The sequence below is a fragment of the Hyperoodon ampullatus genome (assembly GCF_949752795.1).
Source record: "Hyperoodon ampullatus genome assembly, chromosome: 3".
Classification (NCBI taxonomy): Eukaryota; Metazoa; Chordata; class Mammalia; order Artiodactyla; family Ziphiidae; genus Hyperoodon; species Hyperoodon ampullatus.
In genome coordinates this window covers 116,889,483-116,902,410 of record NC_136916.1, presented here as the reverse complement: position 1 = coordinate 116,902,410, position 12,928 = coordinate 116,889,483, and the positions used below count along the sequence as shown (strand labels likewise).

Genomic DNA, 12,928 nt, shown 5'->3' with positions numbered 1-12,928 from the left:
AAATAGGGGTCCAGTGTCATTCTTTTGCCGATGGATATCCAGTTTTCTCAACACCGTGTGTGTGTTCTTGGACGCTTGTCAAAGATTAGTTGACTGTATGTGTGGCTTTATGTCTAGGCTTTATTCTAATGCACTGGTCTGTGTGCCTGTTTTTATGTCAGTACCTTACTGTCAGTACCATATTTTGATTACTGTAGCTTTATAATAAAGCTTGAAATCAGGAAGTATGATGCCTCCAGCTTTGTTCTTCTTTCTCAAGATCACTTTGGCTCTTTGGGTTTTTTTATGGTTCCATTCAAATTTTAGGATAGTTTTTTTCTATTTCTGAGAAAAACACCACTGGAATTTTGCATTCAGTTGCACTGAATCTGTAGACCACTGTGGTAGTGTGAACAATTGAACAGTATTAATTCTTCCCCATCTATGACATGGAATATCTTTCTATTTATTTGTGTCTTCAGCTACATTCACTAGTGTTTTCTAGTTTTCAGCGTATAAGTCTTCCACCTCCTTGGTTAAATTTATTCCTAAGTATTTTATTGATTTTGATGCTGTTGTAAATGAGATAGCTTTCTTAATTTCCCTTTGTGATAGTTTATTGTTGGCGTATAGAAATGCAGCTGATTTTTGTATGTTGATTTTGCATCCTGCAGCTTTACTGAATTCATTTATGAGTTCTAACAGTTTTTTTTGGTGGAATTTTAGGATTTTCTATATATAAGATCATGTCATGTACAAACAGAAATAATTTTACTTCTTCCTTTCAGATTTGGATCCCTTTTATTTCTTTTTCTTGCCTAATTGCTGTGGTAGGACTTCCAGTACTGTGTTGAATAGAAATGGCAGTTGTGAGCATCCTTATCTTGTTCCTGACTTTAGAGGAAAGGATATTAACTTTTTACCTTTTGAGTATGGTGTTAGCTTTGGGCTTGTCAGATATAGTGTTTATTATGTTGAGATACATCCCTTCTATACCTAATTTGTTGAGCAAAGTAGATGTCTTGAGTGATAAATTACAGATGGTTTATAAATCTTTTTGCTTATCTATGTCTTCTCATTTTTCTATCAGAACATATATTATTTGTATGTTTATACATATTGATTCATGACTTGAATTTGTAAGAAATCCATTTATAGTTAACAGAGCATATATAACTTTGGTTCTGTACATTAGGATTGTAAATGATTTATAGTTAAGTGTACTTGAAAAGCTGACCTATTAAAAATTACTTTGGAATAACTATGTTAATATATTTTGGATAAACTTTCAGCAGTAGATTTTGTATCACTTTAGCATTATTGTTTAAGTTTTAGGCTGCACCATTAGTTTGACATACTTTGAGCTATTTTCTTTATTTCCTACAGATTCTAATAGCCACTATTACCCATCTTTTGCCAAGTACAGAAGCTTCTTATGAAATGGACAAGAGGGTAATTTAAATTTTTTAATATTTAATATGTGGTTATCTAGTAAGATACTTATATTTTAAAACTGTGAAGGTATATCTGTTTACATGGGAAACATTAATTAATCTTGTGTTTAAAATAATTTGAAATATAGCTTTCCATTATTTAAGTGTAACTAAATCACATTTTAGTTTATATCTCAAGTTAATCATGGTCATCTGATAAAGTCTTTGAATTTTAGGGTTGTAAGGAACCTGGGAGGATATTCTGTCCATTTATAATTTTTTTACTTGTTATGGTCTTGTTTATGCCTGAAAATAACTGAGAATAGGTCCAGAAACATAATTACAGCTGCAGAGTTCTGTAAATAATGGGCAGAACATATGTAATAAAACATACTTGATATTTCAACATGATATGATTAAGAAGTGGTAACACTGAGATTTCTTGTTGGCATTGTCAACACATGAGTTCTATTAAACTGTGGGAATATATGAGATCACTTAATGTGAAGCTGTGGAGTAAGAAGGGTTAGCAAAGTATAACACCTTGAAGATAGCAGTTAAAGAACAGGCAGAGAGGGGGTCACCAACGTAGTGACATAGAAGGCTGCTGAATTTTCCTCCTCGCTTGGACCCATGGAAGATACAGCTACACATGGAGCAATTCCCTCTGAGAGAAATCCAGAAACTAGTCAAGTGACCTCTACACATCAAGCGACTAAGAAAATACCCACATCAAAAATAGGTAGGAAAGGCTGTAACACACTCTTGCCATAAACCCCACCCTAGCAGAGCTCCATGCAGTCAGGAGGAAGCCCCCAATTCCCACCTTCTCTCTGAGGAGAGAAGGGTTTAGCCCATACGTCTAGCACACCACCTTTTAAGCCTGCCACCCAAGGGCAGGTCCCCAAATCACTTGGCTCTGAAAGCCAAAGGGGCTTGCATTCACAACTCCCATAGAACTATATGAAACAAAGAAGCAGTTGTTAATAGGCACGTTGCTGTTCATATTCCATTTTAGAGATTTTTTTTCCCCATCCCTGTTGTTTTTATTTATTTATTTGTCTGTGGTTTATCCATCCTTTGTTTATTTTGTACAGATGAGCAGATACATCTGTATTTTCTTTTTTCTTCCTGTTTGTTACACAAAAGTATAATAGTCTAGATATTCATTGGTACTTTCGGTTTTTCACTTGACAGTATATTCTGGAAATTCCCAATAAATAAATTCACAGAGGTCTTCCATGTTCTTTTTTGCAGCTGTATAGTATTAGTACTCCATTGAGGGAGTGCACCGTAATTTATAAATTTCATAATTTATTCACGTCATTCTTCTATGTATGGACACAGAGATTATTTTCAGAATTTTGCAGTTACAAGCAATGCTACAGTGACTAACTTTATGTCTGTATATTTTTACATTGTTGGAATGTGTCTTCAGGGTGTATTCCTAGAAGTGGAATTGCTGGGTCAAAAGGTAAACAGATAATGTAATTATGTTAAATATTGGCATTCCCACAAGCATATACTATGAGAGTATGTTTCCCCAGAGCCTAACCACCGAGTATGACATATTTTTAAATTTTTGCCAATTTGATAGGGGAACAATAGTATTTCAGTGTAGTTTTCATTTACCTTTCTCTTTTTATAAGTGAAGCTGAACATCTTCTCATATTTATTAATGGCCTAATTTTTTACTTTATTTTTGTGAATTGTCCATTCATATGTTTTTACATTTTCAGTCAGATTTTGGTATTTTTCCCTCAGATGTTTATATATTAGGGAGTTTTTTATGTAAGTCAATTTATCAATCTTTTACTTCATTAGGTATCTAGATTTTGAGCCATAGGTAGAAAACCTTTTCACGTTTTCTTCTGGTACTTATACAGCTTCATTGTTTATACTTTTACCCCTCATCCATTTGAAGTTTATTTTCTGTGTTTTGAGATAGGGATCTCATTTTTGTTGTTTTCCTAAATGGATAACCAGATTTCTGAGTTCCCTTTATTAAAAAGTTCCTCTTTGCCCCTTAATGAATAATCAAGTTCCATAATTACTTGGGTCTGTTTCTTAACTTTCTGTACTAGCAGTTTTCAAACTCTTTTGGTGACAAAATCATTTTACTATTGATAAACATTTTTGAAGATCTCAACTTTTGTTAATGTGGGCTATATTTTGTCTTCTTGACCTGTCTTGTACTGAGAGTGGTGTGTTGAAGTCTTCTATTAATATTTCTATATTTCCTTGCATCTACTGTAATTTTTCCTTTGTGGTCACTGTTATTTTATACATAGACATTCATAACTGTTTTATCTTCATTTTGAATTATAGCTTTAACATTAATGCTTTTTGGTTTGAATTCTAATTTGCCTGGTGTACCTTTTTCCATCTCTTTAGTCTTAGCCTTTCTGAATCTTTTTGTTTAACTATATCTCTTGAATACAACACATACTTGGGTCTTGCTTTGTGAGCCAAATTGAAAATCTTTTTCTTTTATTAGGCAAGTTAAACCCATTTTATGATATATTGTATTTTTTATCTTACCTCTGTCATTTTGTTTTATGATTATGCATATTATATTTTCTGTTTCTTTCTCTGCATGATGTATTTCCTTTGTTCTTCTTAAAATTCTTTTGGTATTCAGGAAACTTTGTACTTTTTTCTTGTAGTTACCTTTATATGTATACTTTTTTTAATGGCTTTATTCCCTTGCTTTCTTAACCTTTTATACTATATGGTTTCTGATTATTTAATGGTATCCTTTATCTCCCATATGTTGCCTATATGTTAATAAGTGAGCTTATGTTACTTTTCTTTGCTCTCTTCACCTTCATTTTTAGTTCCTTTATGTCTGCACGTAACATTTAGCATATGTCATATAACAAATGATTCTTCTACACTCATCTCTACATTTTTTAAAAATCTTAGATCCATAACTAAATATATCAGATACTCACTGTTAGACTTTTTACTGAAGTTCCTCAGTCAACTTCTTTGTTAAATGAAGTTCATCTTTATTCTTCAAGATGGGCTCATGAATGCAGAATTCCCTAAGCTCTTGCATATATAAAATTTTTTCTGTAACAACAAGATACTTGAAAAGTAGTTTGGCTAGATATGGAATCCTTGGTTCACACTTATTTTCCTTGAGGTTTTTATTTTTTTTAATGTTGCCTTGCTTGTATACTGTTTCTGAGAAATCTGATGCCATTTTTATTCTCTTGTCCTTGTAAGTTATTTCATCTTTTTTCCTGGAGGCTCTAAGGAGATACACACACACACACACACACACACACACATATTTCTTTTTTTAGGTCTTACTTTTCAAGTTTTACCAGGATATGTATTAGAGTTGATTATTGCAGGTCAGTTTGTCCTGGATCTGGTAGGCCTTGTCAATATGTAGATTTTGGGGACTCCACATTTAAGTGAATAGGGTATTCTTTTTCTGTCTTCCATTCCAGTCATTTCTCTCTGACATTTTTTACCTTTTTCTTTGTCTCACTTTTGTTCTCTTTATTCAATGCCCCTTATTAAATTTTCTTTTTATTTTTTTCAAACTTATTCTTCCTTAGGCATCTTATAACTTGGGCTTCATTTATAATATCATTTTATCCTTTTTTAGTTTTCTTTCCTGACTTGAATCAGTTCTTCCCTTTTTGGTCTATTTCTTCTTAGTTTTTAAAATTCCTGATTTAAGATGGGATTTTCATTGTCCCCTATACCTAAATGCTTACTTGACAATATTTAATTTAGATTAGAAGGTTGTGTTATAGTTTTCTTCTGCTTCATTATTGGTTTTGGTGGGCAGGAATTTTCATCAGCTGAATTGCTTAAGATTCTCATTTTCTGTTTTCTTTTTATAGTAGTTTTTTATAGATGAAGTCTGTATCTGCATTTCTGTGGACAAGGTTGGTGGCTTGGGGTAGTTTTTAAGATTCCTATTTCAAGAGCTCCCTCTTCTGGCAGTTTAATAAAGTATAGTGTTTTTATTGTATGACACTAAGGTGGGAGAGGAATTACAGAACCATCAGTTTTAAAAAATTGTAAAAATCTTGCAAGGTCCTAAATTTCTCTTTTGACTTTTCTTTTCACATTATGTTTTCCACAAGGTGTCTCTCCATTCTCTTTTAACATTTTTCTCCCCCAAAGTATTACCTTTCCTGCAGTACTTTTAAATACTTTCCTTCTACTCAGTACTCTATCTACCAGTACATGTTTTTCATTATTCTCACACTTAGGGTAGACCTTTTTGGGGGGCTTTGTTTTTTGGTTTGTACCTAGTTTCTTTCTCTCTTTTACAGCTTACCCAAACTACCATCACTCTTCATGAGAGCTTGCAGTGGGAGAATGGGTAAAAGCTTGTTGGATTTGCTGTGTGTATTTTCTACTCACAGATAATTGAATTTTGAATGTTCTGTTTCCTGGTTATACTGAGGATGTGGGTTTTGTGATATTTTATTGGTTCTTTTTGTTCTTTATTGTTCTTTTGGAGGGTGTGTTGTGAGATTTAGGCCAGCATTACTCTTTGAGTTGGAGAGTTGGTCTTTGATTCTAAAGATCAGTGTATCTCTTATTGCTACTTGATTGACACTTTTATGGTACTAATTGTGATTCTTTATTCAATAAAATGGACCACATAGATACTGCTGTTTTACTCTACATTTTGGATAACAGTGTTTTGTTTATAACATCCATCAGTTTAAATGTGATCGGTAGAAAAATTCATTTAATGTAATTAGTAACAGTATCAGAAAGTGGTTAAGATAGTCTTTCTGGCAGGTTGCTCAGTGAGGTGTTAAATTAGAAAAGAAATGTGGAAATGATTGTAATACATATGAACTAAAACCTTTCATTTGTGTTCCATTTTTTGTGCATTACGTAAGAATAGCTAATTGATGTCTGTTGTCTTTTAAGCTCAGTGTTTTTATGTTTGTTTAAAAATAATTTGGGGACTGTCCTGGTGACACAGTGGTTAAGAATCCGCCTACCAATGCAGGGGACACGGGTTCGATCCCTGGTCTGGGAAGATCCCACGTGCCATGGAGCAACTAAGCCCGTGCGCCACAACTACTGAGCCTATGCTCTAGAGCCCGTGAGTCACAACTACTGAAGCCCACGCGCCTAGAGCCCGTGCTCCACAACAAGAGAAGCCACTGCAATGAGAAGCCCACGTACCACAACGAAGAGTAGCCCCCGCTCGCTGCAACTAGAGAAAGCCCGTGCGCAGCAATGAAGACCCAACGCAGCCAAAAATTAATTAATTAATTTAAAAAAATAATAATTTTAATGTTCCTGTTTTTATTATGCTTAAGGTTTCATTGTGCTTGCTTGCCCTAAAATATAAGGGAGAAACCCACAGTAATGTTCATATACATCTTAAAATCATTTAGGTCTAGGTGAATTTAATGGTGGAGCTTAGTTGATAGTTCCTGAAATACATTTTGGAAAACAAAAGATAAGTTGGTGAATTCCTGTTAAATATTTAACTCTTATTTTATGAGTTTACAATAATAATGATCTTTTTTGTTGTTGTTTCAGTTGGTGGTATCCTTACTTCTGTGCCTTCTGGACTGGATCATGGCCTTACCTCTAAAGACACTGCTCCAACCAGTCCATGCTACAGGAGCAGAAAATGATAAAATAGAAAAATCTGTCCTCAACTGTATTTATAAGGTAAACTTCTTTGCTTTATTATTTGGTAACCAAGGGTTTTTAAAACCTAAAGAAATAACGTTTCTTAGTATTACATTTTCATTGTTTTATAGCTAGGTATTTATTTTTAATAAATTTATTTATTTATTTATTTATTTATTTATTTATTTATTTATTTATTTGGGTGCGTTGGGTCTTTGTTGCTGTGCTTGGGCTTTTCTCTAGTTACAGCAAGCGGGGACTACTCTTAGTTGCAGTGTGTGGGCTTCTCATTGTGGTGGCTTCTCTTGTCGCAGAGCACGGGCTCTAGGCACACGGACTTCAGTAGTTGTGGCACATGGGCTCAGTATTTGTGGCTTGTGGGCTCTAGAGTGCAGGCTCAGTAGTTGTGACGCACGAGCTTAGTTGCTCCGCGGCATGTGGGATCTTCCCGGACCAGGCGTCGAACCCGTGTCCCCTGCATTGGCAGGCAGATTCTTAACCACTGCACCACCAGGGAAACCCTGAGCTAGGTGTTTTCTAAGAACATAGATTTATCTTTACTTAGGGATAATTAAAATGTACTTCTTACAAGACACTGTTGTTTCATTGCAAAATTTTGAAAGAAGTCTTTGTTGAATATGAGAATCATTAGTTAACTTTTGCTCATTCTTCTTTTTTAGATTAAATTTTACCTTGATTGAAGAGCTAAGTGTTTAAATATTTAAAAGTTTTGTCAAGTACTTGTATTAGCAGTTGACTTGTTTTCTCCTTTTTCTTTATTTATTTTCACTTAAAAGGAAAACTTGGTATGTTTTTTCCCCTGTATTTTCAGGTATTACATGGGTGTGTTTATGGATCTCAGTGTTTTAGCAATCCAAGGTATTTTCCATTAAGCCTCTCTGATTTGGCATCTGTAGATTATGATCCTTTTATGCATTTGGAAAGCCTAAAAGAGCCTGAACCTCTGCACTCTCCTGATTCGGAACGATCTTCTAAACTCCAGCCAGTAACAGAAGGTAAAATGAATTCCCTTCAGGACAGTATTGTTGCTTGGGTTCTCCCAAGGTATGATTTGAGGCCTGGAGGATAATATATCTTACTTTGTAATTGTTTACCTTGACATGTATGTTATAGCTAAGTTCATTTTTAGTTTAAGAAACAACTTCAGATACACAATTCCTAAGATTATACGTGATGACATTCCCCTTATACTTCTAAGTTATTCTGGTAAGTTTTTTAACCACATTGTTTTTACATTCAGAGAGTTTACTCTCTGATAAAAGGGAAAGATGTAAACAAGTAACCTTATGATATGAGTACATATTAAAACAAAAGTACATTCAAGATACAGGGGTAGCCCAGAGGAACCCAGCAGTTACTGAAGGGTTTTAAGGAGGTGATATACATCAGGGGTCCCCAACCCCCGGGCCACGGACTGGTACCGGTCTGCGGCCTGTTAGGAACTGGGCCGCAGAGCAAGAGGTGAGCAGAGGGCAAGCACATGAAGCTTCATCTGCTGCTCCCCATCGCTCCCATTACCGCCTGAACCATCCCTCCACACCCCACCCCCCATCCGTGGGAAAGTTGTCTTTCACGAAACTGGTCCCTGGTGCCAGAAAGGTTGGGGCCCACTGATATACATGATAAAATTAGTATTAAGACCACTTTGACAGTAGTATTTTACAGGAGTCAGCAAACTACGGCCCATGCCTGCCACCTGTTTCTATAAATAAAGTTTTATTGAGACACATCCATGCTCTTCATTTATGTGTCATTATGGCTGCTTTTGTGTAGTAATAGTAGTGCTGAGTAGTTGGGACAGAGAGAGCATGGCCCATAAAGGTGAAGATAATTTACTCTCTGTCCCCTTGCAGAAAAAGTTTGCTGATCTCTAGTAGTTAGATTGATTTTAGGGTGGTTAACTCAGGATCAGAGAGACCAATCATGATGCTGTTGCAATAGGCCAAGCAAGAGTTGCTAAAGGGTTAAATTGGTTATATTTTCTCTAAACTAGACTAAGAATATGAGAAAGTTTAGCGGATTAGGAGGGAAAATCAGGAGGGCAGTATTGGAAATGGTTTAGCTTAGAGTGCCTGTTGGATATTCATATGAAGAGATCTAGTGGACAATTGATTGTACATGCAGATCTAGGTCTTAGCAGAGAGGTCTTTGTTAGGAATATGTATTTACATGGGTGTGTGTATTCTGAGAAGAAAAAGTTGGAAAGGAAGGAAAACCGGGAGAGAGTAGTTTCTCAGAAACAGAGAAGAGAAAGATTTTTTTAAAGACTGGCCAATGGTATTAGATGATAGAGATATCAAGTACAAAAAGACTGACAAATATATCTACTTTAGTTTCAGCAGAAAAGTAGGAGACAGAAGTGGATGGCTGTGGGTTGAAGAGCAAGCAGAAGTTAAGGAAGTAGAGCCATCTGTCAAAAGTGCTCTTTAAAAAAGCTTGACTTTTTAATTTTAAAAAAGCAAAGAAAAATGATAAAACAATAGATAAGTTAATAGATTATTCAGGATTAAAGGAGTTCTAAAGAGTTAAACTCAATGATAAGCTGAGAAGGAAGGTAGTAAAGGGATCATTAATAGAGTGAAGTTCCTGAGAGGTGAGCTGGAAAGATTAGGTGTTAATATTAGCCCTTTTGCGACCAGAAAGAAGAAGGTGGGAGTAAATTAAGGGGACTGACAGAAGTTACTGAGGGCCCAGTAGAAAATGGAAACTGCAAAGTTTTGGTTGCACCAGTCAACATTCAGTAAGGTGGATCTGGCAGATATACAAGGGAACAATGGCTTTCAGAATATTGAAAAATGGTTTAGTTATAGAATCTAGGGTTGGTAAGGATTGAACTGATGGTAGGAAATGGGTAATAAGCTGGAAGAAAGTAGAGGTGATGCAGTGAGTCAGAAAGTAGATGTGGTTGTTAATAACAAATTAGAACAGTGATTCTCAGCCTTGGCTGCATATTACAATACTGATGTCTGGTCCCATCCATAGAGATTTTGATATATTGATCTGGGATTGCTGGGATTTTTAAAACCTTGCAGGTGATTAATATGCAGCCAAGGTTGAGAACCACGGAGCATATCAGTATGTTAGGACAGTGGTTTATTAAATGAGTTTTTAAGCAGTGGAACCTCTTCAAATAAATTTCACAAGGAAGTCCACTTTGTAAAACTTTTTAAAGTAGAGCTGCAGCAGGGATTCTGCTGACTTCTCTCCCATTCATCTGCAACAGCCCTCTCCCAGGCTCTACAAAACAAAATCGGGAAATCACGAGGCTAGGAGGTTGTGGTCAAAGGGTAAACTATCAAGGAAGAGTTTGATTTTTAAAGGCAGAATAGTTATAAATGATTAAAACATTTAAGATGTGGCCGTGGTAATGGATTGATGACATAGAATGCAAGTGAAGATATAAAGTTACACATCAAGGAAGTAGGGCTAGGGTTTTGGGTTGACCACAAATAGCTGATAATTTGTCCAGAACACGTATATACAAGTGAAATAGGAATATAGGAAAAATAATTCAGACAATTGATATAGGTGACATAATTATTTCTTTAGATTTAGCATAGTACAATACAGTGTTTATTTTACTTAAGGACAAAGTTATATGAAAATATTCTTTGCTTTTTGCATTTTTAAAGGTGTAAAATGATAAAAGTTTGATTCAGGGCAGGATAGTGTATTTCTTAAACAGTGAAATAAATAGTTTACTTATGTAAAGGGAAGTTTTAATGTATTTCATGCAAATTTACTGTGCCATTAACAGTCACTGTAAAAGACAGAAAGGTGTAAAGGTTTTAAACAGATGAGCTTTATATTGATACCAAATACTCTGTAGGGTGCTATTCTCTAAATGTATTAAAGTTGTTCCCTTTGGACTTTCTTAAAGGTATTAAGGACCAGATAAATACAGAACCTTTCAGGAACAGCTGTGAGCTAGCAGCAGGTGATTCTGTGGTCTGTAGTGACTACATGCTGTGGGGTTTTTTTAATGTGGCAGAAATGGCTAATCATTGTGCCCTTGTCTAAGGCATGCTTCATCATCTTCAAGTACTTCTTTGGCCAAAGATTTCTAAACATAGAGTGTCCCTAATAAGCTCAGTATTGGATTGAACAAGTCTGATTTGAGAATTATTGGCAGGAGTAGCTGTAATTATTAAATTTACTAAAGAATAAAGCAAGGTAGTGAAGTTGGCTTTTTGTCAAATGGCAGTAGTCTTATTAGCAAAAAGTCATCATTTGCAGGGTCAGAGTGAAAGGAGGCTCCAAAGAATTCATTCTGTCTTAATTATAGTTTCACCTATACATATTATGCAAAGCTCATATTTAAAGCATTTGCCAAAATTAACTTCCTCTGCATATTCTATTACAGTGCGGTGAATTGCAGCAGCTTTTTATGTCTTGCTGCTTTTGTATGCCATAATAATCAGTAATTACGGGTTTGCTGCAAATGCTGTAGGGTTTGTTTAATCTGACAATATGAAAAGACAACCTTGAATAGACTTTTTTAGATGAATGCTAGTTACACAAAGCCTTAGAAGCATCGATATCTTCATTTTGCATTTTCTCACAAGGCTGGTTATTTTAGAATTTCATTTTGAATTTCTGCATTAGAGAATTTCATATGTTTTCTTTATATCTAAGATATATAGAAGAAAGATGTGTATGTTCTGTAGCTTACGATTCAAAAATAAATCTAAATAAACCTAAGTGCCAAATTAACAAGTTGAGAGGTTTTTGTCCCTTTATATAAATATATAATATATATATATATATATATATATATATATCTCCTGAATTTAGAGAAGCAGCTTAGGAAAGAAAATGCTTCTACCTACTTCTGAAATCTAAATTTATTTTTTAAGTGTAATCAGTGAACTTCTGTGAACTCTCAAGTGCAGAATGAGAAGTATTGGCTAGATTATCTGCAAGGCCTCTTACAGTGTGAACACTCATTAAAATCTAAGCTATAATTAGAGAAGCAAAAGCAGGCACTAGATTCAAATCACCCCTCTGTTTCTCATCATTCAGTGGCATATCTTTTTACTTTACCATAATAGGTCTTGAAAATGTAGGATTGAATTAAGGTTAATCATTTAGTGTTGTTATCTAGTGTTGAATAGCTCATTTTCAGAGCTAGCCATACTATCATCAAAGAACAGCTCAATGTAATTGGAACTTTTTAAGTAAACTGAAAAATGTTTATATATACATGTATGTAAAATAAAACTTGATTATGGAAGATTAAAAGTTTGACACTCAGTAACATTTCAAAATCAACCAAAGTCCACAGAAAACTGTTCTTTTTTAGAGTTGGAATAATGGAGAAGATGTTATTGGTATTAATGGCATAGCAGCTGATTTGTTGCTGACTCTTTGCCTGTACCCAGTGGTGTCGGTTCTGAATCTTGAGGGCTACAGCTTCGAAAATATAACATTGTTCTCTTTCTTGCCTCTTTTTAAGTAATCATGTCAGCAGTGCACATCCTAGTTCCCTTATAAATTTTATAAAGTTGAGTTTATTGAGGTATAATTTACATAAAATAAAATTTATCTTCCTTTGATGTGAGAATTTTACTATATATTGATTGCGTTGGTGGTTATACAATTCTATATAGTTACTGAAATTCATCACAAAGTACACTCGAAATTAAGGAATTTATTTTATATAGGTAATACTTTGATCATCAGGACATTTTCAAATCTATATTTATTCTGGTAGCTAGGCCATAGTATTCCCAAATGATTAACTTTCAGAATATAACAATGCTCAGACAATATCACTGTGGTAGAACAATACAGAGACATGATTATTCTGTAACCTTGTATATAAGACAGACAAGAACACTATCAACACACACACAAACACA

The 12,928-nt window shown here is 34.7% G+C and overlaps 1 protein-coding gene across 3 annotated transcripts in view; it reads left to right on the top strand.

Moving 5' to 3' along the window:
- RALGAPA1 (Ral GTPase activating protein catalytic subunit alpha 1) overlaps window positions 1-12,928 on the top strand; it is a gene marked incomplete at its 3' end in the record, with an annotated part of 235,275 nt that overhangs the window by 145,060 nt on the left and 77,287 nt on the right. For all 3 annotated transcript variants that reach the window (XM_079701197.1, XM_079701195.1, XM_079701196.1), the window contains 3 exons: window positions 1,366-1,431; window positions 6,951-7,085; window positions 7,879-8,062. In XM_079701197.1, coding sequence (XP_079557323.1) covers window positions 1,366-1,431; window positions 6,951-7,085; window positions 7,879-8,062 — 385 coding nt within the window. The remainder of the gene's footprint in view (window positions 1-1,365; window positions 1,432-6,950; window positions 7,086-7,878; window positions 8,063-12,928) is intronic.